The sequence below is a fragment of the Mus caroli genome, unplaced genomic scaffold (genome assembly GCF_978045245.1).
Source record: "Mus caroli unplaced genomic scaffold, Mus_caroli_1 scaffold_14, whole genome shotgun sequence".
In the NCBI taxonomy this organism is placed as follows: Eukaryota; Metazoa; Chordata; class Mammalia; order Rodentia; family Muridae; genus Mus; species Mus caroli.
The window spans coordinates 89,544,055-89,570,619 of NW_028227269.1; the positions used below are offsets into that span (position 1 = coordinate 89,544,055).

The 26,565-nt window shown below is 42.0% G+C and overlaps 1 protein-coding gene across 6 annotated transcripts in view; it reads right to left on the minus strand.

Moving 5' to 3' along the window:
* The window catches only part of Cep128 (centrosomal protein 128), a 353,781-nt gene that overhangs the window by 293,419 nt on the left and 33,797 nt on the right, over positions 1–26,565 (minus strand). For 4 of the 6 annotated variants that reach the window (XM_085830600.1, XM_085830598.1, XM_085830595.1 and 1 more), the window contains exons 6-10: positions 24,554–24,731; positions 23,420–23,535; positions 15,188–15,279; positions 9,647–9,719; positions 2,600–2,716 (exon numbers count right to left, since the gene is read on the minus strand). In XM_085830600.1, coding sequence (XP_085686726.1) covers positions 2,600–2,716; positions 9,647–9,719; positions 15,188–15,279; positions 23,420–23,535; positions 24,554–24,731 — 576 coding nt within the window. The remainder of the gene's footprint in view (positions 1–2,599; positions 2,717–9,646; positions 9,720–15,187; positions 15,280–23,419; positions 23,536–24,553; positions 24,732–26,565) is intronic. The other 2 variants (XM_085830599.1, XM_085830597.1) reach the window with 1 other exon arrangement.

Genomic DNA, 26,565 nt, shown 5'->3' on the forward strand with positions numbered 1-26,565 from the left:
CAGGGAGGAAATGTACTCAAAGTAATAAAATAAGAGTCTTCACTAAGATAGACAGATGGACAGATTGGGAGGGAGGATAGACAGACAGACAGATGAAAGGTAGAGAAAGTCCACGCCACGTACATAGAGAAGGAATCAATGGCTCCGTGGTTGCTTTGGATCACAAGCTGGAACCACTTACAGTAATGATAGTTTCACAGTAAAAATCAGCAACATCCACCCAAATTAGTAGGTAAAATATGATTTGAAAAATGGGATCTTTTCAAGTCTCCTCATAAAACAAACAACTAAAAGAGAATCAAAGCAGCGCTGGAGTGAGTAGCCTGGCAGGCAACCCCACAGTCAGATGCTCAGTCTCCGCTAGCACATGACTTCTCATGTGGCACTCCGAAAAGACACAAAGCCAGCTTTCTGGATTCCTTGCGAAGAACCCCAACACCTCTAACTCAAAAGCACCCTAAAAACACCCTACCAGCATCCTACAAAGTCACCACTGATGAAAAGTAAATCTCTGTACAGAAATCAATGCCCTGTGGCCCGGGCTTCAGTCTGGGCCAGGGAAGGGCATGCCTAGCAAAACTTGCATGAAACCTACAACTCGGCCATCAGACTGCACGGTGCTAAGCACCCCACTGTAATCACTGTCCTGTGATTACAGGAGAAAGCACATGGGATAAATTAAATACAAAATATTTACACAAAGGATGGAACGGGGGGGGGGGGAGGGGGGCAAGAGGAACAGAAGTTGTCAGTAAGCCCAGATGTGGGAGGACTGGGCTCAAGGTGGGTATTCACTAACCAGCTCCCACCAAAGAAAACTATGCTTCCATATCATAGCCAGGAAGACTAAGCACCTGCCAGGATGAGAAAGGAAGCTCCTGGACCACGCCCTGACACACACTAGGCCCAATGCTGGCTTCAGTGGCTTGACGGCCAGCTTGTATGGAGTAGTGCACATAAAATGAGGCGTACATGGCGGCTACTCACCGATGGTAATGCTCACGGGAATGGTCTAACTAAAGTTTGTAAGTTTACCTTTGAGTAAAGGTGGCTTGAACTTCAGAGCCTGAAATGTACACATGGTGGAATAGGTCATTTTGTTCTCTGTGGTTTATACCCTATTGCTTCAGCTATACCTGTGAATGGTGACTTAGGAGCCAGGAATGAATTAGCACTGCTGCCAGAGAAAGGAAAGATCTTAAATTACCGCAGTAGTGTCTAGCCCTGTCTCTAGATAGATGTCATTTCCCATTTCACTTCAGACTGTGTTTGCAGCATTCCTTGATTCTAAACAATATAAACTATTCATAAAGGCCCTTTAATGTAAATATATTTACATTTGTCCTGGCTGGGTTTTATCAACCTGACATAAATTAAGAGTTACTGGGGAAAAAGGACTCTCAACTGGGAAAAAAAAAAATACCTCTATAAGATTTGCCTGTAAGCAAGTCTGTAGTGCATTTTGTTGATTGATGATGTGAGAGAGCCCAGCCTACTGTGGGTAGTGACACTCCTGGGCTTGCGTTCATAGGTGCTATAAAAATGCAGGCTAAGTAAACTATGAGGGGCAAGACAGCACACCATGCTCTTCCACCGGCTCTCCATCACCTCCTGCTGCAAGTTCCTGTCCCACCCTCTCGGGGATGGACTGTGACGTGGAAGTACAAGCTGAAATACAGCCTTTCCTCCTCAAGTTGCTTATGGCAGTGTTCTATCACAGCAACAGGAGACGACATTATAGCTGGGGCCTTCTCAAAGCCATGTCAGAATAAGACACTATACACTTTAGGTATGTCAGAAAAGATGGCAAAGTCAGGCTGGTAAAACATGAATGTTGAGGAGACCCAATTACACAAAAACTCTTTGTTCTACTTTTTAACACCATACATCTAAAATTTCAATATAGAAAGGACTGGAGATCTAAAGAGTAACACGCAGCTTCCAAGCTGGTCTGATGACAAACTAATTCATAGAATGGCAAACTTCTAGGAAGCCCAGGCTGCAATGCCATAAGCAGGACATTTTCTGTCAGCACTACTCAGATCTGCCACTGTGCAACACAAGCACCCAAGGATGGGATGCCAAGTTGCAGGACAGGTTCTGAGCCAATGAAATTCCATTTCCAAAATGAGCTGTTATGCACTGCTACCTGGTATCTAGACCGTGCCCCCAAAACAATCAGAGTAATTACACTTTAGCTGTTGTAATTACTCTGTTGAGCACATTCAAGACACCAGCATGAGCTCATTTATCCTCCCACCCCAGCGATTAGGTAGAGATTATTATTCCCATATGCCTTGCCAAGGGCATACAAACTATAGGATGCCTCATTCTACATTCTGAACTATAACCAGAGGCTAGACTTCTCTTACGGGACAAATGGTATACCTGTGGGTTATACATACCATGTGCAACCTTTAGAACTGCAGCTCTTTCTGATCTTCCCGACCCCGCCCAGGTGCCTGGATCACAGGTGGGCACCACCACACCCAGTTTGCATGGTGTTCTGCCAACTGAGCCATATCCCAACACAGAGTGATAACCATTGTAGCAATGACTAAATAACCACCCACACCCCAGGGAAGCACTTCTCACAAACCTCCTGGAGCTTCAAGGACACGAGCCCCAGCTGATCATGACGTCTTTCCACCAGCTCTCTTTCTAAGCGCATCTCTCGTTCTATTTCCTGCAGCCGCCGCTCCACTCGATCTGAAACCTCAATATGAACAGAGAACAAGTAGCATTAGGGAGCTAGCAGGGAGGTGGGGACCGCATGCTGCCCTGAAACACTGTGCCTAATGCACTGACTTGTTCAGAGAACCCTTTCTTTTTTTTTAATTTTTTATTTTATTTTATTTTATTTTATTTAGGTATTTTCTTCATTTACATTTCCAATGCTATCCAAAAAGTCCCCCATACCCTCCCGCCCCCCAACTCCCCTACCCACCCATTCCCACTTCTTGGCCCTGGCGTTCCCCTGTAGCTATTGGATGGATCAAAGTGCCCCCAATGGAGGAGCTAGAGAAAGTACCCAAGGAGCTAAAGGGATCTGCATCCCTATAGGTGAAACAACAATATGAATTAACCAGTACCCCAGAGCTCGTGTATCTAGCTGCATATGTATCAGAAGATGGCTTAGTCGGCCATCAGTGGAAAGAGGCCCATTAGTCTTACAAACTTTATATGCCTCAGAGAACGCTTTCTAATGACACCATTTAGAATGCCTGGCTAAAAAGCTAACTAAAAGTTACAAAACAAAGCAACCATCAGTTTCAAATATCCATACCTGGATCCCAACAGCAGGACTCAAAATTTTCAAACTACAACACAGTAATTGCTCAGCATTCAAATACACTAACTAGAAAAGAGTGCCCTCTGGTGATGCAAAGTGAAATAACAGCTTTGCCAATAATTGCCTTTATTAACTGAGCTGCCCCATCTGTTCAGGCCCTTTATCTGTCTATCCCTGGGCCTGATGGTCTGGAAGACCCTGCTGGGAGTGCGCAGTACCTCGTCCAGAGGCCTCCGAATGAGCTTGCCAAGGTTCTCAACTGCGATTTACTAAACAATGAAAAATTGAAAAGATCAAACACGAAAGGCAAATTGAAAAATGTTTAATTAGGACTCAAAAACAAACATGAAGGAATTCTTCTTTCTGACATGAGGTCTTCCTTAATAAACTGTTGTGCAAATTCAAACCGATTTTATACATGTCATTATATATCTCCATAAATAATTTACACTGGCAATGTATATGTCTGAGGGCATGAGACATTTCATATTCGTTTAAAAGAATAAATAAGGCCCGATTATTTAAAACATTTTTCTGCTTGTTTTGTGTTTCATGTAAAATCAGGAGTGGTCTGCGCATAGGGCTAGAGAGATGGCTCAGTACATAAGGTGCTTGCATATACAAGACCTTGAGTTCAGATCCCCAAAACCGTCATGAAGCAGCAGAGGGGCAGGCATGTGTAACCCTACATCTCTAGTAAAATAAGATGGATACAGAAGAATTCCCAGAAGCTCATGGGCCAGATACCGTGCCAGGCAAAACACTAAACGAGAGACCAGACCCTGTCTCAAACAAGGCAGAAGGCAGTAATTGACACCTGAGGTTGTCCTCTGAACCCCTACATCAGTGGTTCTCAAGCTGTGGGGTGTGACCTCTTTGGGGTTGAATGAACCTTTCACAGGGGTCACCTGTGACTGTCAGAAAGCATAACTATATACATTATGATTTATAACAATAGCAAAATCAGCTATGAAGTAGCAACAAAATGTTATGGTGTGGGTCACCACAACATGAGGAACTGTATTAAAGGGTCACAGCACTAGGAAAGTTGAGAACCACATGCACTTTGGTGTATATATACAGAAAGGGAGAGAGAGACAGAGACAGACAGACATACATAGAGGGAGAGAGACAGAGATAGAAAAAAGAAAGAGGAAGAGATCTTTTTTAGAACACATGAGGGACTTGCCTAAAGTGATAGGAATGCTCTAAATTGAACTGTGCTGTGGAACAGTCACACAGCTGAGTAAATTTACTACAAAGCACTAAATTACATATTAGAATAGATTAAAGTGATGAGAAATTATAGCTCAGTAAACCTGTCATTTAAAAAGACATATAAAGCCAGGTTTGCCGGTGCATGCCTCTAACTCCAGTGCTTGGAAAATAAAGGTAGGGGAGTCATGAGTTCAAGGACAACCCTAAGCTACATAGTTTGAAGCCAGCATGAGCCTCAAAAGTCTAAAAGGGAAGGGAAAGGTTTTAACTGTCAACTTGACCCAGCCTCCAGTCTTCTGAGAGGAACACCTCCATTGAGGAATTGCCTAATCAGATTGGCCTGTGGGGATTGTCTCGCTGTTAACTGATACAGAGGGCCCAGCCCACTGTGAGCGGTACCTTTCTCTGGGCAGATAGTCCTGAGCTGCATAAAAAGTTAGCTAAGCATGAGCCTGGGAATCCATTCTTCTAAACTTCTGCTTCAAGAGTCTATTCCAGTTTTTGCTCTGACTTTCCTCAATGATGATCTATGACCTGGAAGTATAAGAAACCCTTTCTTTCTCTAAATTGCTTTTGGTCATGGTGTTTGTCACTGCAACAAAATGAAACTAGAACACCACTTAAACAAATCCTTGTTATTTGTTCTGCTGCTGTAGTCTACACAACACCCATGGTCTACACATGCAGCATATACTAAATTCTTAGAATTTCATCAACGACCACTGCTATCAGAAACAGCTAGATCTGTGTTCACACTTTCAGTTTTAGTAGGGACACAACTACAGAAAACTAAAGTGAACTGAAATGTTCTCCATAAACAATCAAACACCCAACAAGATGAAACACAGACAACTCATGAACTGCAGTCTCCCCTATGAGGGAACCACAACTTGGATTGTCACATTGTTACCACAGACAGCCACCATGATCTCATGCTATCAACAGTAACTACTTATGCCAAACCACGGTTTGAATCAAACCAAAAAAAAAGACTACGATTCACAGGGAACTAACAAGTCTTATTTTGGCATGTGTGACAACAACCAATACTTTTTGTCTCTCAAAGAAAAATGTGTTCCATAAACTTTCAAGATGTATTTTATTTACTGTGGAAATGCATGAAAAATAATTGCAGCCTCAGAATAACGCACAATAAACGTGATTAACAACAAGCACCAGCAGGAAGTGGAACTGGTGGGAGTCAGGGGCTCTCGTTTATCTTCTCTTATGGATGTACTCGGTACTGAAATTCGCACGGGGAACCTGCACGGCGCTGGCAAGTCTATTTAAACTTAACTCTAGAGGAGAGAACAGCTGCAGCTTCTGAGGCTTAACAGCTCACGGAACAAAACTGCATCTTCTCTGACAGCATGCCATCCTGACTTCACAGATACGGCCCAATATGTCAAACAGTTCTAGACTGTAAACGGCAACTTTGGCTGGATAAATGAGTCACAAAATCTAAATCAAGCTTTATACAAACATCAGATGGCCTTCAGAAGACCTGCTAAAATTCAGTAATATTGTTTTAAGCTTTGAGTAAGACTGCTACTTTAGATCAGGACTGCTACCAGCTGAGGTTAGTGAAACCTTATCCAAGCCTTTACACACCAGAAGACCTTACTGAACAGCACAGTGCACAAACAAACTGTGCTAACATAACCTGATAAGAGCTGGCAGGTAAGTACGCAATCAGGCACTTCCAACTTTCTGCACTAAGAGAGGGCTCTGCCTCAGAGGAGGGGCACACACTGGGTGGCTGGGCGGCTGCTTTTGTGGCACCAGCTGTATCTGGCCTGGACTGAATTCCTGGTGCACAGCAATGATGATACTGTGGGGTTAAATAAATGGACCGCCACTCACTGGTGGAAATCATTATACCATTATATTCTGGTATAAATAAAGCTCTAGAATATGTAAAAGACAATATTTGGCAATTTGATTGCTTTGTGGGTGTAATTCAAATGAAATGATAACTGCTTACTTTAGATCTCTTACCCCACAGAACTAACTAAAGGCGCACGCCTTTAATCCCAGCACTCGGGAGGCAGAGGCAGGCGGATTTCTGAGTTCGAGGCCAGCCTGGTCTACAAAGTGAGTTCCAGGACAGCCAGAGCTACACAGCGAAACCCTGTCTCGAAAAACCACCAAAAAAAAAAAGAAAATGTGCACTACCAAAGTCAAACCAACAACTATGCAATGCTTTAAAAAGAACAGTGTCATGGCGTAAAGGGACATGACCATGGCTCACCTAGGTATGGGGAGTTCAGCAGAACACAGAGATATCTGAGTGCAGTCCGACCTGCTTCTAGGGACTAGGGCAAGGGGTCGCTGGGACCAGGAACTCACTAAGTAAGCCAGTGTGAGGACCTAAGCTCTAAAGTCCCCAAAAACCCCCACAAAAAATCAGGTATGACTACGGGGGACAAAGATCAGAGGGTGACTGGGCTTGATAAATGTCAATATAACCAAAGAACAGTAAACTCCAGGTTCATTAAAGACCCACAGAATAATAAAACAAGCTTAACTCAATAGAAAGTTGAGCAAAAAACATAATCTGGTATTTCATTAGCAAAAATTTTCAAGAGCCTGAAAACATTTGAAAATGAGATTAGGAAAAGGCAAAAGCAAGCCAGAGTAAGACAACAAGCCTCCTGTCACAGTGCCTGCTTAAAAGGCCTAGCTAGCTGGCCAGCGTCGGGAAGCATGGAGCCGCACAACTTCACAAATCATGGTGGGGACAGACAAGTCAGTACCACCATCTCAGAAATCTATTTCCTGATGTCTCCTAAACTTGAAAGCACCTTACGAAGGCACTCCATGTTACAGATGTGCCCACCAACATGCAGGCACATGAACAAGAAAGTAACAATAGCTGTGACTGCTGTATTTATCCATAACAGCTCAAACTCTACATGAACCCAAATGTTCACCTTGGGGTGTTTAAAAAAAAAAGTACTGCAATGTATCCATGCATTACTCAATGTATCCATGCAATACTCAAAAGCAAATGGTCAAGAGCCTGAAGTGATGCCCAGAACCAACACAGCCACAAGGAACAGCAAAGGAGCCAGACATTGAAGCAAGCCCGGTGTGGTTCCACTAGGCAAGAGTGCACAACAGCAAGTGCTAGCTAAGTCAGCATGGTCAAACAAAGGAGACCTTTGTCAAGAAGCTCAATCTATTATTATTATTATTATTATCATTATTATTATTCATGCAGTGTGGCAGTGTGTGTGTGTGTGTGTGTGTGTGTGTGTGCATACATGGGGCAGGCCCTGGTGTACCCGTGAAGGTCAGAAGACAACCTTCCCGAGTTGGTTCTCTCTGTCTAAGGTGGGTTCTGAGATGGAACTCTGGTCTCATGGCAAGTGCTTGGAGCCACTGAGCCATATTGTCAGCCCCAGAAATGACCAAGGATTGAAGTGCTGGACGTTTTAAACAGTTTAAATTAAAGACTTCAACTGATAGTGAATTTGATATACCTGGAAAAAAACCTAAGACTTCACGTGAAAATGTAAGTCTCCCCTACCCAGGTCAGATACCCACTCCCAAGTCTTAACAGTCTGTTTACCATAACAGAAAACAGATACTAAGGGCTTTTCCCTATGGATATTCACAAAAAAAAAAAAAAAAAGAAGAAGAACAGTTATCACCATAGACGAAAGGTAGATGGTACAGCAAGATTTCCTGCTGCTGACATGGCACATTGCACTGGAGCCGCCACTGTGAAGACAGAAGCCATCCGTCTCCTGACAGGCACAGCTACTACACTCAGACTTCAAGACAAACCCCACCTGTCTCCAGGGACCTCTAAACACAACTGAAGACATGCACTCTGCTTAAACTAGAAACTTAAATTTGAATAAAATATTCCAGGAGAAAAAAAACTGTATGAACTTTTTTTAATCTTCGGAAAACAAAGAGTGAGAAGGGCGAGCTGTTGCTGGGTTGACAAGTCTGTTAACGCGTGAGTAACATTCGCTATTAATATTTTTCTCAAAAAATAAATAAATAAACTGAAGCAGGGAAAAAATGATTTGTTTTATCTGATATTTTTAAAACTGGGTCTCAATATATAGCCCAGGACAAACTAGACTCAAGGATAAAGATTTGATTAAAAATAAATATGTGAACAATAAACTTGGCCATTAGAAAATTTAAAAATCTTACCACATTAAGCCAAAGAGTATATTTATTATGTTTATTGTCACTGTTACCAAAGACCTTGCAGCTCAGCTCATGGAAGGACTTCTCACACTTTCAGGAAGCTCAATAGAACACAGAAGACAGTGGCAGAGCAGAACGGCTCCCAGCATGGCAGTCAAGAATCCGAGAAAGGAGGGCCCTGGAGCTCGGCAGGCTTTCTCTTTGCTTCCCTCTCATTCTGTCTAGGCCCCAGCCTGCTGCACGGTCTCACCCCCATTCAAGGGAAGGCTCTCCTTAAGCCAGTCCTCCCAGGACCAACCTCACAGGATGAGCCAGTGTGTGCCTCTCTAAGCTTCAGGAGCTCAGGAATCCAGTCACGCTGACCACGGTGACTTACTGTCATCCTGAACAAGGCTGTCCCACAGCAATGGGGACTACAGTCACGGATGGTCTGAGCTACTTCAACAGCTGCACATCACTACACAAAGCATCTGTACTTCTCCAATGCTCAAGGAAAGCTGTGGAGGAGCCGCTGAGCAGAACTTCGTTTTCTCTCAAATACTCATTAAAAAGTTCACAATTTCAAAATTTAGAAATCCCTTCTACCTGTTATCTACTACTATTACCAGATTTCAAAGTTAAATTCATTAAATACACAAACGCTTCATAAGAGGCACAGGAACATAATTTTTTAATAGAATGGCATATTGTACCCAAAAAGTTACTTTACTAAAGATTCTGACCAGTCTGGCCACCATCCTCCCATTTATCTACAAGTGAAAATAAACTTTGGTTTGGGAGTTTGGTTTTGGTTTTGTAATTTTTTTATCAGTGTATTGCTATGCATTCGGACCACTCTAGAATCGCTACACTCTCCAAACTGGCTTCAAACGTGTGGTCCTCTGCCTCAGCCTAAGTACTAGAATTACAAATACGCTCCAGCACTCACAGCTTACGAATAAAACGTTATAAAGGGAGACATCTCACCACGTCTGGCTTCTGGACTTCATTAAGCTTCCCAGTCAATTCTTCTAGCACCCTTTTTGTTTCAGCGTCAGACCTAAGCAAAGAAAGAAGCAGGTTTCAAGTTAAATAATCATTTTAAAGTTATAGTGTTGTTTATCGATGTTGTCATTGTTTCGAGCTGGGAATCAAACCCAGGGCCTTGCACTTCCTAGGCAAATGCTTTAACACTCAGCTAAACCCCACCCCTCACAGTAATTGTTATTCCATAATTCTCCACTGACTCCTCCTCCAAAGCTTGTTAAAACATGCCAACAGGGCCCTACCCACAAAATTTCTGAATCGGTATATAGGGCCCGAGAATGTGTATTGCTACAAATTCCTACACGAGGCTGAAGCTGGGGCTTGGGCTGGGGCTGGGGCTCCATCTTTAAGCACCACCACCACACTGGACTCCTCCAGCAGCCAGGCTCCAAACAGAAACAAAGAGACAGTTCTGAAATCCAATGAGAAAATAAAACTCTCCATCTCATAACCTGTTTGAGATATACAAACTCCATCCTTAACAGTGCAATAAACTAGTGCATCAGCAATCACGGGGTCTAAAGAGACTGCAGGGAAAGGCCTTCCTCCCATACACTCTACTGCCTTTGGAGGGACTCCCAACCAGCAGCCAGACACCTTTCCATTCTCAATCCTTTATTTAGCTTGCTGCCATCATCATTTCTAATCAACGACTTTCAACTGACTCCTCGTTCTCAAGTATCTAGCTCGCTAACTCCTCTGCAGTGCTGGTCATGTTCACTGCCGCTGTGCACTCTTCGCCTGGCTGCCTGTGTGATTTTACAACATGCATGCCATGCGGGGAGCCCATCACTCTTGGTAGACTGGAGTTCTACTAAGCACATCTCAGTTAGCCTCACACCTGGATTGTCACTCTGGGGATGATATTTCCCCTAATTCTCATTATCGCTTGGTGGTATCCATCACGTCCGATGATATCCACCCCCTTCCTACATGAATCATCCACAGACATATAATCTAGTCCCGTCCCCTTGGCAACATTGTTCTCAAAAGCCACTTACTCTCTTACTCTAGCGTGGCTGTATCTGCAAGCTTGCTGTGTGGTTGCCACACAGGGGCTATTCTCACTGAATTCTTAGGATAGCTTTTCTAACTCTTATTTTGCTTCATTTTTTTTAATACAACCACTTACTACTGGCATATAGGAAAACAACCATCTTTGTAATGCTCACCTGGCGTACCCAGCATTTCTGTAAGAACTCAGTAATCTGAGAAGATATCATTCTAACTGCTGTTCTTCACAGTATCCACTACTGCTTCTGACTGTATCTTCCTCTTAGTGATAATATTATTGTATTTATATAATTTAAAATTAGACAATTTCTCAGAGAGCAGTATGGTAATGTCATATCCACTGCAAATGGTGAGAGTCATGAAGTCACCCAGCACAGCTCCTTGACACAGTTCCAGCAAAGCTGAGCTGACTGCTGCAACCGCTGTCCTTCTGTCTCTAACTTTTGCATTTTGGTCTCTGTGTGTAGCATCCCTAGGGACTTTCTGCATTGATTCATTTTATGTCTTTTCCCAAAACAATTTATATCTGAGTCTTTTTAGAATAACCCTAAAATTAACTTTATCTGGCTCTATCTGGAAGTCTTCTTTATGCTTTGGAGATCATTAAGCACAGATAAGCACAGAGCTAGAAGAGGCCATTACTTCAGGAATCTTCTTGGGGTGTCTTCCCCTGAACAAACTCTAACAGTATAATTGGCGCAGGGCAAACAGAGACAATAACAAATTCTGACTGGCCAGGAGAATAGGTTACAGGTTCACAGACTCCTCCTACAATACCCTTAGAGCTCTCTGAAAGTGTAGTCTAAAGATAGGGGGTGGCATAGGGTATATGGAGGAACAGGACTCAGTAAATAACATAGATTGACTAAGCCTTTCCTACATAATAGTGTAAATGATGAAACAATATGGAATAATGAGTTAGGTATCAGTATTTGCTAGTCATGAAAAGACTGATTCAGATATTTTTTGTTTGTCTGGAGGGCTTTAAAAATGCAAACACTGCTAGCCTAAAAGCAGCTGTCATATAATAAATGTATTTGCTTTAGAGGAGACATTCTTTAGGGTCTTTAAATTGGAGTTATAGGGCTGGTGATAAGAATAAAATCTGTTGTGTGTGTATTTTCTAATTGTAACTGAACTTGTAACCCTGGACATGTAATGAAAAATCAAACGCATAATCTGTTCCGCTAGGATAATCATTAGTCTGTCTTTGTTCTGTGGAATCTGTAAAAATAAAGAATCGGCCTGTTTGCTAGTCAGTCAAAGCTGTGAGATTCCCCTACCCACTGTGCCTGACTCATGCCCTTCCCTCCCCTTGCCTTCTCCTTATCCCCACTCCGACCCCCACCCCCACCCCAGAAGGCCCCTGGTGGAGGTACCTTAAAAGCTAAGTGTTCCAAGCTGTGAATCGTTCCAAGCACACGTGTTCCTTTTCTTCCCTCCTGCCTTTAGAGCTCCACACTCTCCTGGGTTTCCTGAATCTCTCATCTGACCTTTCTCCAGCCAGGTCCACATCCCAGACAAGACTCCTACATGGCTGACCACTTTAGGACTCAGCTCTGTTCTCTATAGTCTTTCTCTTTACGTCATCCATGACCACGGCACCTGTACACATACGCCAAGCACTCTTGGAACTCCGATAGCTACTAACATGGACTTTTCTTCTTTTAGCCCAAGGATTAACTACTTTACTTTCCACTTGACTGTCTCACAGGCATTTCATATCTAACATATCCGAGAAAGCCTCTTGATCCCTACCGCTCAGCTTCCTCGACCATAAAGGAGATTGTTGTTTTCTCAGTTCCTCAAGTAGAAATCTGTGAGTTGCCCTTGATATACATCCTTCATATGCAATCCATTACCAAATCCTGACTCTTTGGTCTCCAAAAACACATTCTGAAACAGATTTCTCTCCTTCAATCTCTTGTCATACCTCTGGCCAAGTCACACAGGAGTACAACAGACTTCTGATTCACAGACCTCAAATCAGTTCTCCATATGGTATCCAATTTAGTCCTTTCTAACAGCTCACTTCCCTGTGCCTTTATAACTCAGCATATTTGTGACATATCAAAAGCAAAACTGTAAGCCGGTGTGGCAGTGCACACCTCTCACGCCCTCACTTGGGAAGCAGGGGCAGGTGGAGCTTTGTCCCTAGACTACATAGTGAGTTCTAGGACAGCCAGGACTACATAGCAAGACCCTGTCTCAAAAAGAAAAGAGAAGAGAAGAGAAGAGAAGAGAAGAGAAGAGAAGAGAAGAGAAGAGAAGAGAAAAGAAAAGAAAAGAAAATAGCAACACTTCTGAATCAAATGATTTCTCATCTAGTATCATCAGAAACATGAATATAATTTGTGGTACAAGCAAAGTATTCAATTTTGCTTATCTACAAGGCAATGTCATCTCATTTCATAAATAAATAAATAAATTTGATTCCTACTTGAGATTAAATAAAATGCCTCTGCTCACCTGTGCCTCCAAATAGCAGACACCTCTCAAATGATGCAGTCTATAGCTCAGGAGAGCCACAGAACAACGTTGCACTTTCCCGTGACCACAGAACTGATCAGCTAACTCATCGCTGCATCTTCTCCAGGATCTACTTCTCAAACTTATGCACCCAGTGCACTGTCTACATCCTTGCTCCAAACTATAAACTCTACATAGCAAAATCATTCCGGATTAAGAAGAATGATGGATTTTTGCTAATTTTATCACCTTGTCAAGAGAAATACAAGCACTAAGTTCTCTGTCTTACCAGTAATTAAGCTTACTAGTCAGTAATATAAACACTTCATCCCCATCAGGTAAGGGTAAAAGTGACCTTAAACCACATTATACTGCATGAGGTCAAGAGCAGAGGCTCTGGGGGATCTTACTGCCTACATTTGAATGTGAATCCTGCCAACGGCCCTAGAATATAACCCTTAAGAAAATATAAAAACTTTAGTCCCTTTATAAAAAAAGAAAGAAAGAAAGAGAGAGAGAAAGAGAGAGAGAGACAGACAGATAGAAAGAAAGAAAGACCTTCAAAGTGAAACACTTGTTACTGTTGATGAAGAAAATAAAAGAGAATGAGAAAATTTTATATTAATAACAACTTCTGGAAACTCTACAAAACTGTCAAAAGTTCAAAGGGGAGGCTTTCAAAGATAGCAAGTAAACTAAGAAATCAGATTCTAAATGGCTTGTGTCTACACACAAACAAGTTTTGTGTTCTATTTTTTTCCCTGAACTTCTAAAAGTTCGTGCACAAACCATCAGTCTCTGCGGCTGTGGCTGTGGCTGTCTGTGTGTCTGTCCCCTCTTTCTCTTCTTTGCTAACAGCTCTCCTACTGTGTCTCACCATGACACCAGCACTCTATGAAGGAAACCTGGTGCTAGAGACCTAAAGTTCGCTTCCTTCTTACTAACTCTCCTGCCCTCCTCTTCTAATCCCAGGTAAGTTTTATGGACTGTGCTTGATATATTTGATATATTTGACAGCTAGGGTTTCAGCTCATCACAGCAAAAATCAATGAGTCATGATAAACCATAAATTCACAAAGCTTTGAACTGTCCTATTAATAAATATTAGAGACGGATGACACAGCTCAGTTGCTGAAATACTAGCCACACGCCATGAGGACCTGTTTTCCCTCCCTAGCACCCATGTAAAAGCTGGGTGTGGGACATGTCCCTGTCATCCTGGCACTTGGCAGGGACAGACAGAACAGCCTTGGAGATCACTAGAAAAGCATCCTACCCTAATCTGTGAGCATCCAGTCCCAGAGATTTTTTTTTTTTTGAGACTCTATCTCAAAAATTATGTTACAGGGCTGTAGAGACAGTTCCGTGGTTAAGAGCACTTGCTGCTCTTGTAGAAGACCAGGCCACTCATGACTGCCTGTAACTCCAGATCCAGGAGATCAGGCACTTCTTCTGGCCTCCAGACACACACACACACACACACACAGACACACAGTCAGACAGACAGATAGACAGATACACACACATACACAATCATATAGGGATATATATAGCCTTTTTTTAAAAAGGCTGAGGGCTCCTAAGAATACCCAAGTTTGACCTAGAGTCCCCTTCTGCACACACATGCACATGCATCTGCACATACAGGAACACACATGTACACACATATATAAACACAAGCAAAAACTACACTTTAAAATAGTCATATGCACCAGGCGTGGTGGCGCATGCCTTTAATCCCAGCACTCGGGAGGCAGAGGCAGGCGGATTTCTGACTTCAAGGCCAGCCTGGTCTACAGAGTGAGTTCCAGGACAGCCAGGGCTACACAGAGAAACTCTGTCTCGAAAAACCCAAAAAAAAAAAAAAAAAAAAAAAAAGTCATATAATAGCACAACATCACAACATCATTTTCTTAATCTCTGTCCACATGTCAATTACAGAAATGAACTGGTTCGCTCGGTAAGCCATGCCTCCCAGGAACCCTGACCCCAGTTTACCGGCTTCTTCTGAAAAGCTCCCTGTTGAGATCATCTCCAAGCCGAACTTGTTCACTACTGAGGTCTCGGAGGGACTGATGAAAAGTATGGAGCTGCAAAGCAAAGCACAGTCAGCCCTTAGGATCTGCTCACTCTTCCCTAAAGAATCCATCGGAATAAGAACTCTTGGCAACAAAAATAACCAATTGCTCCATCACCATTCATAATCACTAATGACAATAATCATTAATGATAAGTGCTTCTCATTAAGACATACGTCTTTCAAAGGCTAGTCCTCCAGTGACCATCACACTCTCCCCGCATAGCAATTTCCCTCCTTGTGTGTTGCCTGGAGGTGTGACTTATTTCAGAACTACAAGTTCTAACATTGCTGTCAGTCCAGCCACTGGAGTGCAGAACTAACCACAGCAAATGACCATGCTGTGTTACAATAACTCATCACCACATCAGCCCACATGCCTAGTTGGCCAACATTACCTGCCATGACACTATTACCCACACGTGAGGAACCATGTATGAGAAAGCCTGGAGACACACTAGTCCTAAGAGGAATGCTAAATTTAACCCCACAGTCCATCAAGAACAGAACAAAGCATTTCACATGTATTCTCTAGAGGTTCATACAGCAGTGCAAATGCCCTCAAAGCACCTACACACTAGCAAGGCTGGAGGGTAAAACATAATGAAGTATGTGTACTTCAATGTGTACATAATTGCAGGCAGATATCAAGCAATACCATAGAGCCAAGATTTTTTTAAAGCAAAGAAATAATGAATGTAAATCAGGATAGAGCTGGAGAGACGGCTCAGCAGTTAAGAGCACTGGCTACTGCTCCAGAGGACATGGGTTCGATTTCCCACAACCATATAATACTCACAAGCATCTGCAATCCCAGTTTTAGGGGATCATGCATCATCTTTGGACCTTTGTAGGCACCAAGCATGCACACGTTGTACAGATATACACACAGACAAAACACCCCAACACATCAAACTTTTTAAAAACAAATTTTTATTGTTTTTAAAGTCAGGAAAGGGTATATCCGTTCCTGAAAGAAGAAGCCTAAGAGAGCCTAAGGAGTATAAAACAGTTTATTTCTTTTGTCCTGGACGGTAAATACATGGCCTTCAATCTATTGTGCTTTAGGCATTAATATAAAGACTGCATATGTATATGTGTGCTGTAATTTATAATAAAATAATTTTTGGTTACAAAGATTTACAGAAACAAGAAATACCCATTTCAATAAATGCTCACTGAACAACTAACAACTTACTTCCCTCCTGGGAAATAAGCATATGACAGCCTGAGGTGGGGGAAGCATGCAAACAGAGACTAGCCTCTCACTGGAGCATTAGGAACACACACAGGCAGGAAGAGCCTTGAGAAAACAGGCTTAGGGATGAACAACAGAAAGAAGAAGGGTAATGGATGACCGATGGAGTCCACGGAGCTTTGCCAGCAGGTCACAAATTCCCAATTTGTAAAGCAGAACCTGAGGATCTCTGCCTTCCCCGTGCAGCTATCTAACCTTAAAAACCTACCAATTTTATCCATGTAATAGCTTTAAAAGCTACTTCCTCCTCTGTAACTCCAGATATCCCAATCCAAATGGCCATCCATTCACACTAGAACACACTATCCTAACTCAGGTGTCCACACTGACTACTTTCTGCTGTTGAGACACAATGACCATCTGCTCGTCTACATCGTGAACATGGCTTACCTTCAACTGCCCACACACAGGTGCTGTCTTCACTAACTGTGCTACCTTGGATGATTCCATCCAGATTCAGATCTCCATTCAGTCAGCCTTTCTACAGAGCCTGCTATGACTGGAGCAGGTCACATGTCCACCTCACCCCGCCCCATAGCGTGGGTTTCTTTCCATAATAGTGTGCACCTCAATTCATACTGTGGGCACACTCATGGAGTTAATTGTTTAATACCTAGCTACCCCATCTAGAATATGAACTGAGTGAAAAGGCAAATGTTTCACTCATTACCGATTCCTAACATAAGCAATGTCCAAAATCAGAGGAGCTAAGGACAGAAAATGAAAACTGAATGAGCTTCAAGTTATACTTATCAAAAAATAATACAGCCGTGGGAAAATTCCTACAAGGGGTTCCCTAATGCACTTGGCCCATTTCATATTATGCTGAAGCAAGCAACAGCCACAGATGAGTTTCCTGAAGCCATGGCTGAGCACCTAATCCTAACAACACTATCAAAACAAGGATGCCAAAGTTGGAAGCTGCTTCTATCCTGTTCTAATTAATTAGGTACCTAAGACAATGAAGGAAAACTCAGCTCTGGGGAAAAGAAAAAACTTTAATAAGCAGAGAAAGAAATATATTCATAGAAGCTATTTATAATACTTCAAGACTCTTTGGGGAATATACTTTCAAGTTTCTTACTTAATATTAGTAAATCAACCATATAAATGAGGTGATTCTCTCTTATGAAATAACGCTTACATTCAAAGAGAATGGAACTTTTGCTAGTCCTCACCACTGAGCTAAACACACCTTGAACACACTAAAGCACTATATCTTTCTGCTCTAATTAGGGTTCTGATGGCCATGACCAAAAGTAGAGTTTCACCTTGTAGTCCATTGTCCAAAGAGAGTCAGGTCATGACAGCTGCTGATTGACAGATATAAAAAATATTGTCCACTAGCTTGCCCCTCATGGCTTGCTCAGCCTACTTTCTTATACCATCTCAGAGCACCTGCCCAGGGATGGCACTACCTAAAGTGAGTAGAGCTCTACAGGCCAATCTTCTGAAGGCATTTTCTCAGTTAAGATGCCCTCTTCCCAGACACATCTAAGTTTGTATCAAGCTACTGAAAGCTAGCCACTACACTTACTATGTACTCAGCCTGTTTGTTTAACCTACCCGACTTAGAAAACAATGCATGTCTGTCTGTCTGTCTGTCTCTCTCTCTCTCTCTACTCTCTCTCTCTCTTTCTCTCTCTCTCTCTCTGTGTGTGTGTGTGTGTGTGTGTGTGTATGTGTATGTGTGTGTGTATATTAATCATTTGTTGAAAACAGAAATCAAGTCAAAGCAACCTAATACAACAAATATCCACCATTGCTACATCCACTCCAGTAGTGACATGCGTGACAGGCCTCAAAAACCTGGACACAGTCCTGAGGTGAAAAGTTCACGGAAACAGTCTCCTGGAAATTTGGCATTCCCATAGTTAGAATGCCCCAGATTTGTCCCTGCAATAGTGTGGAGGGTCTTGCATGCTTTCTTACAGTATTTTACTGGATAAGAGTTAGAAATCTCAGGGCAAGCTTAGCAAAGTATACTCAGAATCTTCATTATAGTTATGGATGGCAGACTACATTACTTATTAGTAGAAAGTCCCCGAGCTAATCCCATATGCAAAAATTTACAATTATCTAGGAAAAAAGAAAGTTGTGGTCTAAGAAGGAACTAGAGTAAATACTTAGAACTATAGATAGCTGTTATACCCAAATACAGGAATTTACAATGGCGTAGGGGGAAGGTGGACTATACAATAGACTAGAATTGGAACTATGGCAAGGGCAAGAAGCCCTTGCCCCTGACTTCTAAGATTAAGCTGATCTTAGGTGGGGCTGCTTTTGATCCCAGTAGTTAACATTGATTTTTATCCCAGTTGGTTCCTGTTAGCTTTTTGTATGTATTCCTGTTTTGTGTAAAAGTCACTTATAAGACTGGTGCTCGCTTTGAGACAAATTACATTCAGATACAGCACACCCCTTGTGTCTGTGTCTGTTTGTCATTTCTCACCAACTCCTTGCCCACCTGTCCGGAACCCCAATTTCTTCCACAGATTGAGGGACTGGGGCCGAGACTGGGGCAGGTCCACAGCACACCTAAATGTTGGAAACAGCGTATTGCTTGATAAAAGCATTTTGTCATACAGACTTCTTTGGGATCAATTGGTATCAATCTGAGTCAGTGACTTAATCCATTATAAAACTCTGTTGAAGATTTCTATTAGTAAGGTGGTGGTGGTGCACACCTTTAATCCCAGCACTTGGGAGGCAGAGGTAGATGGATCTCTGTGAATTTGAGACCAGCCTGGTCTATACAGATCAAGTTCCAAGGCTATAGAGAGAAACCTTGTCTTTCAGGGGGAAAAAATTCTGTAAAGAATCCTTCATTCCTGCACAAATTTTTCTGTATTGTTCACAAGAGTGAACACAGAACAAAGCCCTTCACTAGGGACAGAAAGACGATAGAGACACATAAATTACATATACAGACTTCAGACTACAGATCAGCAGGAAATCACAAACTACAGAGACAGAAGACACAGGGAAAGAAGTGGAGATTCAAATGTGGCTCGCTCTTGACCAAAGTAACCCGAGGGAAGAGCTGCTTTTGCTTTCCTCAGGGTGACACCAACACGGTTTGGGGCCTCAGAAGCCACCTTTCATGTGTTTTACTGACGTGTTTGTTCATAGCTGGTCCAACTTGGCAAAACAGTAGCTAACTTAGCAGGGCTTTCTAAAGAGTAAACCACCTGCACAGGAAATGAAAGAAAACATGTTCAACTAAACTCAGTGAATAAGTTTTATGTCAACTTGACACAAGCTACTTATCAGAAAAGGAAGAACCTCAACTGAGAAAACCTTCCATAATGTCTGGCTCTAGAGAATTCTCTTAGTGATTGGTGGTGGAGGTGGCATTATGGGTGGTGGCATTCCTGGGCTGGTGGCCCTGAATTCTATAAGAAAGCAGGCTGGGCAAGCCATGAGGAGCAAGTCAGTAAGCACCCATCCATGGCCTCTGCATCAGCTCCGGACTCCAGGCTCCTGCCCTGCTTGAGTTCCTGTCCTGACTTCCTTTGATGATAAACACAGATATGAACATGTATAGTCAAATAAACCCTTTTCTTCCCAAGTTGCTTTGGTCATGGTGTTTCATCATGGCACAGTAACTCTAACTAGGACACTCAGTTTTTTCATTCCTTTTATTGTTTAAAAGTTCCATACACATAATATAATGTACCTGGATCAAACCCACTCCCAGTTCCTGCCTTCGACACCTTCCGTGTGCCCCACCACTTGTCCCTGCCAACTCCATATGCTTTGTTGTTAGCCCTACTGCGTCTACATGATACTGCGGGAGCAGGTGTGTAGAGCTAAGTACTGGAGCATGTGTAGCCTCTCAGGGATCACATTCATGAAGAAAACTCTCACACTGCCTATACTCCTCAGACAGTGGTGGAGTTTCGTGAACCTCTTCTTCTCTGCTTGGATTTTGACTGACCTGTTCTTATATATAACTCTTTCAAATATAGTTAGAGCTGCTCATATGTGCAGTGGTCTGGTCCTGCTTGCCAAATACTTTGTTGCTGCAGATGTCTTCTACCTCGGGGTCTTACAATCTTTCCACTACTGCTTCCATAATGATCCCCGTGCCTTGGCAGGAGTGGGTATGATATAGATGCCCCATTTAGAGCTGAGTGTTCCAGTCTCATTGCATGCACATTGACCATCTGTAGGTCTCTGTATTCATTACCATCTACTACAGAAGAAAACCAAAGCTTCGCTGATGAGAGCTGCAGAATGTTCTCATCTATGGGTTTAAGGGCATGACCTTGGGGGAAAACGGGACAAGTTATTTCTATGTCCATTTAGGAGAATAATTTAGGAGAATAGCACTAGATTCTTCCCTATGACTTAGGCATCATGTGTTTTGGCTCAGGGTATAGTAGCAGACATGAATTACATCTTGTGGAACAGCGCTTAAACCCATCTGGACAGTAGCTGATTACTCCCCTGCCACGTGTGCCACTATTGCACCAGTAGGTCATTTTTTCCAGGCCAATTGTTATTGTAACTGGCAGGGTCCAGAGCTGGTTAAGTCTGGCATCATTTTTCTCCCCTGATATGATATATAGAACTTCCTAGCACTATAGCAGCTAACCAGGGAGAAGGAGTTTTCAGATGAGTACTTGCGAGTACTAGCTCTCCATTTCTCAGCCGGTGTGAATACAGCAGTTTTTATCTTTCTACCCAAATACTCAAGCATAACCAAGAGCAATGGCACTAGTCTATAATGTTGGGAAGTAGGGGAATATTATGGGACATCACTGATTAGCAATGCAAAAAGAGATATCCCATACCTAGCACTTACCATTTTTTATTTGATAGTCTATAGAATCTTGAAGAATCATTGACCCCATTATAAGGTGACTCCACTTGAACTCTGTGTGTGTGTGTGTGTGTGTGTGTGTATGTGTGTTTTAGGGAGACTCTCTAGTAGTAGGCTTCTATATGGCCTTTTTAAATGTCTTCAGGATTAATTATCCTTCCCCATACTCTCTTCTACCCAGCCCTTCCAACACCCAATCCACTTAACCCTTTCTGTTTTACTATTTCCTTCCCTGCTTCATATCACCTGTATTCTATCTCCCTACCTAACTGGAGATCCACCCACTAACACATGGCGCCTTCCTATTTTCCAGACTTCTATAGATACACTCCAATTTAAACACACATATCCACCTCTGTTAACACATTGCCCACCACCGGCTAACATTCCTTAAACCCTGCCCAGCAGCCCCAACAGCACCCCCTGGACCCCATATTCCAGCCCACAACTTCGATAAAGGGATTCTGCTTTACTGGAGGCCACCTCATCCTAGGAACCTCAGAGACCAGCCAGGTTCCCAAAAACCACAGAGGCCACACAAGTACTTGGAACCCCAGAGGCAATGTTGACACCCAAAACCTCAGAGGTCACGCAGGCCACAAATACCTCAGTGCAGATACCTTACTGGACATGAAGACTTGCTGGTCACCAGAAGCCCAGGCCACTCAGGCCAGAAGATCAGAGAGGAAACAGCAACCAAAGGAAAAAACATCAAAAAAAAAAAAATCCATCTAACAAAGATAAACTCAGAAATCAGCTCTAAAGCCCCAAACCCAGATGGCCCAGAGGCCAGTGTAAGAACACAATCAACAACAGTCAGGGCAGTATGGCACCACCAGGGCCCAGCTATCCCACTACAGCAAGCCCTGGATTATCCAACACAGCTGAAGCACAAGAATATGACCTTAAACACAATCTTATAAAGATGACAGAAGCAGACTCTTATAGAGAAAATGAATAAATCTCTTAAAGAAATGTACGACAATACAATCAAACAGGTAAAGGAAATGAATAAAACTGGGCAAGACCTGAGAATGGAAATAGAAGCGATGAAGAAATCACAAACTGAAGAAATCCTGGAGAGGAAAACCTAGGTAAAAAACCAGAAAATACAGATACAGGCATCACCAATAGAATACAGGAGATGGAAGAAGGAATCTCAGGCTTTGAAGATATGATAGAAGAAATTAATACATCTGTCAAAGAAAACTTTAAATATAAAAAGACACATATCTGACACAAATATGGAACACTATGAAAAGACTAAACCTAAGAACAATAAAGATAAAAGAAGATTCCTAGCTCAAAGACCCAGAAAATATTTTCAACAAAATCATTGAAGAAAATTTCCCAAACATAAAAAAAGAGATGCTTATAAATATAGAAGAAGCTTACAGAACACCAAGTAGATTGAACCAGAAAAGAAAATCCTTCTGCCATATAACAATCAAAACACTAAATGTACAGAACAAAGAAAGAATATTAAAAGCTGCAAGGGGAAAAGACCAAGTAACATTCAAAGGCAGATCTATTAGAATTACACCCGACTTCTCGACAGAGACTCTAAAAGCCACAAGGGCCTGGGCAGATGTCTTGCAGAGCTAAGAGACCCAGATGCCAACCCAGCAAACCTTTCCATCAGCAGAAAATTCATCCCTGAATTGTCAGAAACGTTCTTCCTGGTGGAAGCAGCTGCAAACGACAGGCATGAAGGAGGGGTACGCGGGACTTGCCTGCACTAGGGACTCCTCTTAATCTTAGAGAACAGAGAAGTATTTCCACATTGAAAATAAGACATATTTGGCTTAAAAAGAAAAAAAACAAAAAAAACACAAAGCTATCATTCTGAGTAAGGTAACCCAGACCCACAAAGACAAATACTGCATGTCCTCTGTCATAGATTGATTGATACCAGCTTGGAATCCTTGGATATGTATGTTTATTCCTGTTATGCAAAGTTATTGATGACCACATTCTTAGTTAAGATACATCCATAAAGATAAAATGTCAGTAATGTCTATATAAGCATAGGCTATGATAGATAAACTACGCCATGTTATGGAGTACCTGGACCATGTCGTCTGTCTCCGAAACAAACCGAACACCCGTTCTGAACCTGTTTCGTTTAATACCCTGTAGGTCGTAGTCCTTCAGAGGTGAGGTAGGTGTAAAGCGGAGATTCTCTTTCAAATGCAAAGAAGAAAAAAGGCATTAAAACACTGCATGAGAACAAACAAAATTCCACTTAATACCTACAGACCAGGAGATATGTAGGTACTCTTAGCCTAACTCCCCACATAACATGCTGTAGCCATAAAGATCTCAACAACATTGTACTTAAAGCAGATAAAATGAACAACAAACTTAGCCTGAAAACAGAACTTGCCAAAGGATCCAATTTTTATCACTGTCCAAAGCAACAACGTATTTTATCTTTCATGAAAATAATTATTAAATACTTAAAATCTTTAATTATCCCTATAATATCCCACTAGTAAGATCAAATCTTGCAAATATCAAATCAATTAATCTAAAGCTAAAATAGTACATAACAATCAATAAAAACAGACTTCATAAAAAATAAGTAAGTGTCCAATTCTAATCACTATTGGAGTAATAGCAGTGTTCATAACTCAAGGTGCCACTATTCCTCCAACTGAACCACTCCCATTACTGTGGGTGTTTCTGTGTGATTCAAATAAGATTCTCAGTACTACAAGGAAATCTGAGATTAATTATAGGCAGAGTGTTCAATAACTTTTAATACAACCGTTGGCATTTGGCTGAACATGAAGCCTAAAATGCACCTGCTTTTATCATATGTTACAGCATACTTGATAATCAGAAACTTTAAAACTACTCTGCCAAGACAAGATTAGGAAGAAAATATACCACAAATAAACTTCATTTGTTCACTTGTTCCGAAGCTTAGACAGCTCCAGGCGGTGCAGAGCCTGAGAAAAATAAAACTAACAAGCCCAGACTCAGAAAGACCCTTTTAAAGAAAATACACTATACTTCCCACAACTGCACATACTAATCTTGTGTGTATATAGATAGATAGAGATTAATTTTCAAGATCTATAATCTTATTATAATCTATAATCTTTTTCTCTAAAAACCAAATCCATTCAGTATGCACTTCAAAAATATTTTGAAATGTAAAAAGAATAAAGGCTTTTGAACCCTTGCAGAGTTTACCTGCCACAGTGCCAGAAGCGAGGTTACTTTTAGACCATGTGAGGGGTTTACCTGTCACAGCGCCACCATCAAGGTCACTTGCACTCAGGCTGGTGACAGAAACACTTCTCCCTCCTGAGCTTCTCCGTAAGCGCTGACTCCTCAGTTGGTTTATTGACTGCTCCAAGTCCTCCTTTAGCTGAAGAAGATGATAAAGAGTTTCTTCTTAACTTCAAACCACACGAAACTACACATCCGGAAGCTGTTTCTGAAATATCCAACTTCCGGGGGGGGGGGGGGGCTATCAGAGGAATTTTGAACTGAGTTGTGTTAGGAAATAGAAAAACTAATAAACATAAGTACTTGAAAAATAAATGCTAAGGTCTGGTTTATAATGGTATCTATCACTACCTTATCCCCTACTGCCAACAAAGAGATACTCACCTTATTTAAGGGCTGGCAAACTACACTGAAATGACTAACTCACATTTGTGGAGAAATATAACAAGACCAGCCAACACACTTGAAGAAAAAGAAAAAGCACCCTTCTACACTTTCTGTCAGAAACTAAAGGCTAGACATTGATCAGCTATTGAAGAGACTGAGGCTACTACAACAACAAACAGCACCTACCAAACAGCATCCGAACACCACATCCATTCACTGAAAGATGATGCATGCCAGAGAACAGTGAGAACAAATGTCACCACATAATAGGGACTGGAGCGGTTAACAACTATGCACTCATGAGTGGACAATATGCACACTTAGATGGTGAAGGCCATGCAGGAAAGGCTGTGGAAAGCAAGTGAGCTTCCGGGATCCAGCCCACTATTTTTTGCATGGCTGCGATTGGTATGCCCTAAAGAGGCATGGACTCCGGGGACTACAGGCCAGGACTGCTTCTTGCCTTTCCATGTTTCCCATTGCTGTATTCCTCATGGCCTGGAGAGACACTCACTGCCTACTGTTTCCTGGGTACTAACCCACTCAGTTGGGCAGATTTCCTGCAGAATCTATATGAAGAAGAACTTTCATGTAATAATGCTATTTAGATCAATTGATGATTTCATAATTCTGTATAATGATTTTTTTTTTTTTTTGGTTTTTCGAGACAGGGTTTCTCTGTGTAGCCCTGGGTGTCCTGGGTGTCCTGGGTGTCCTGGCACTTTGTAGACCAGGCTGGCCTCGAACTCAGAAATCCGCCTGCCTCTGCCTCCTGAGTGCTGGGATTAAAGGCGTGCGCCACCACGCCCGGCAATGATTTTTATCGAATTGATTCAAGTAATTTTAAGCCTCCACACAGAATAAGGAAGATTCAAAAAGAGTTCTATGAACCTTTATGTGTCACAAGCACGCAATTGCACTAGGAAGAGAAACATGCTTGGGACCGATTTATGATCAAAGAAAAATATCCATTCCAAGGATGAAGCCACAAGTGTGCATCATAATAAAGTAAAGCCATGAACATATAAAACTATTGCTTTGAACTTGTAATGAGCTTATGGAATAAAAGACAGATAAAACTATTGCTTTGAATTTATAATCAACAATTCTGCTGTACATAACTCCCTCTTGTATAATATTTTATCTGTTTTCAAATAAAGTAGTCCTTGTTCTTGCGTGGAGAACTTTGTTTTAGGCAATATAAAAAGGACTAGTTGAGAAAATGAAGTTGTTGAACCTTCTCTCCACTCACCACATATGTGCATATACGTATATGTGTAAGGGTGTTGGGGCTCTGCTCCACCCACCAACTGTGTGTATATATGTAAGCTTTACTCTGTCCACAAAATGTGTGTATATAAATGTGGGTATGTATCTATAGGTATGTGCATGTGTGAAATTGGCATAACGAGTCCCCTTTACTTCATCCATTAAATGTGTGTATGAGTGTGTGATTTTTTTCTTTTTCTTTAACTTTCTTGCCATCCCAGGTAATTGTGGGATTGTTGTTTGTTTGTTTGTTTGTTTGTTTGTTTTTCTAATTGTCTGTGGCTATCAGCAGGATGCACTCACCAAAAACAATCAGC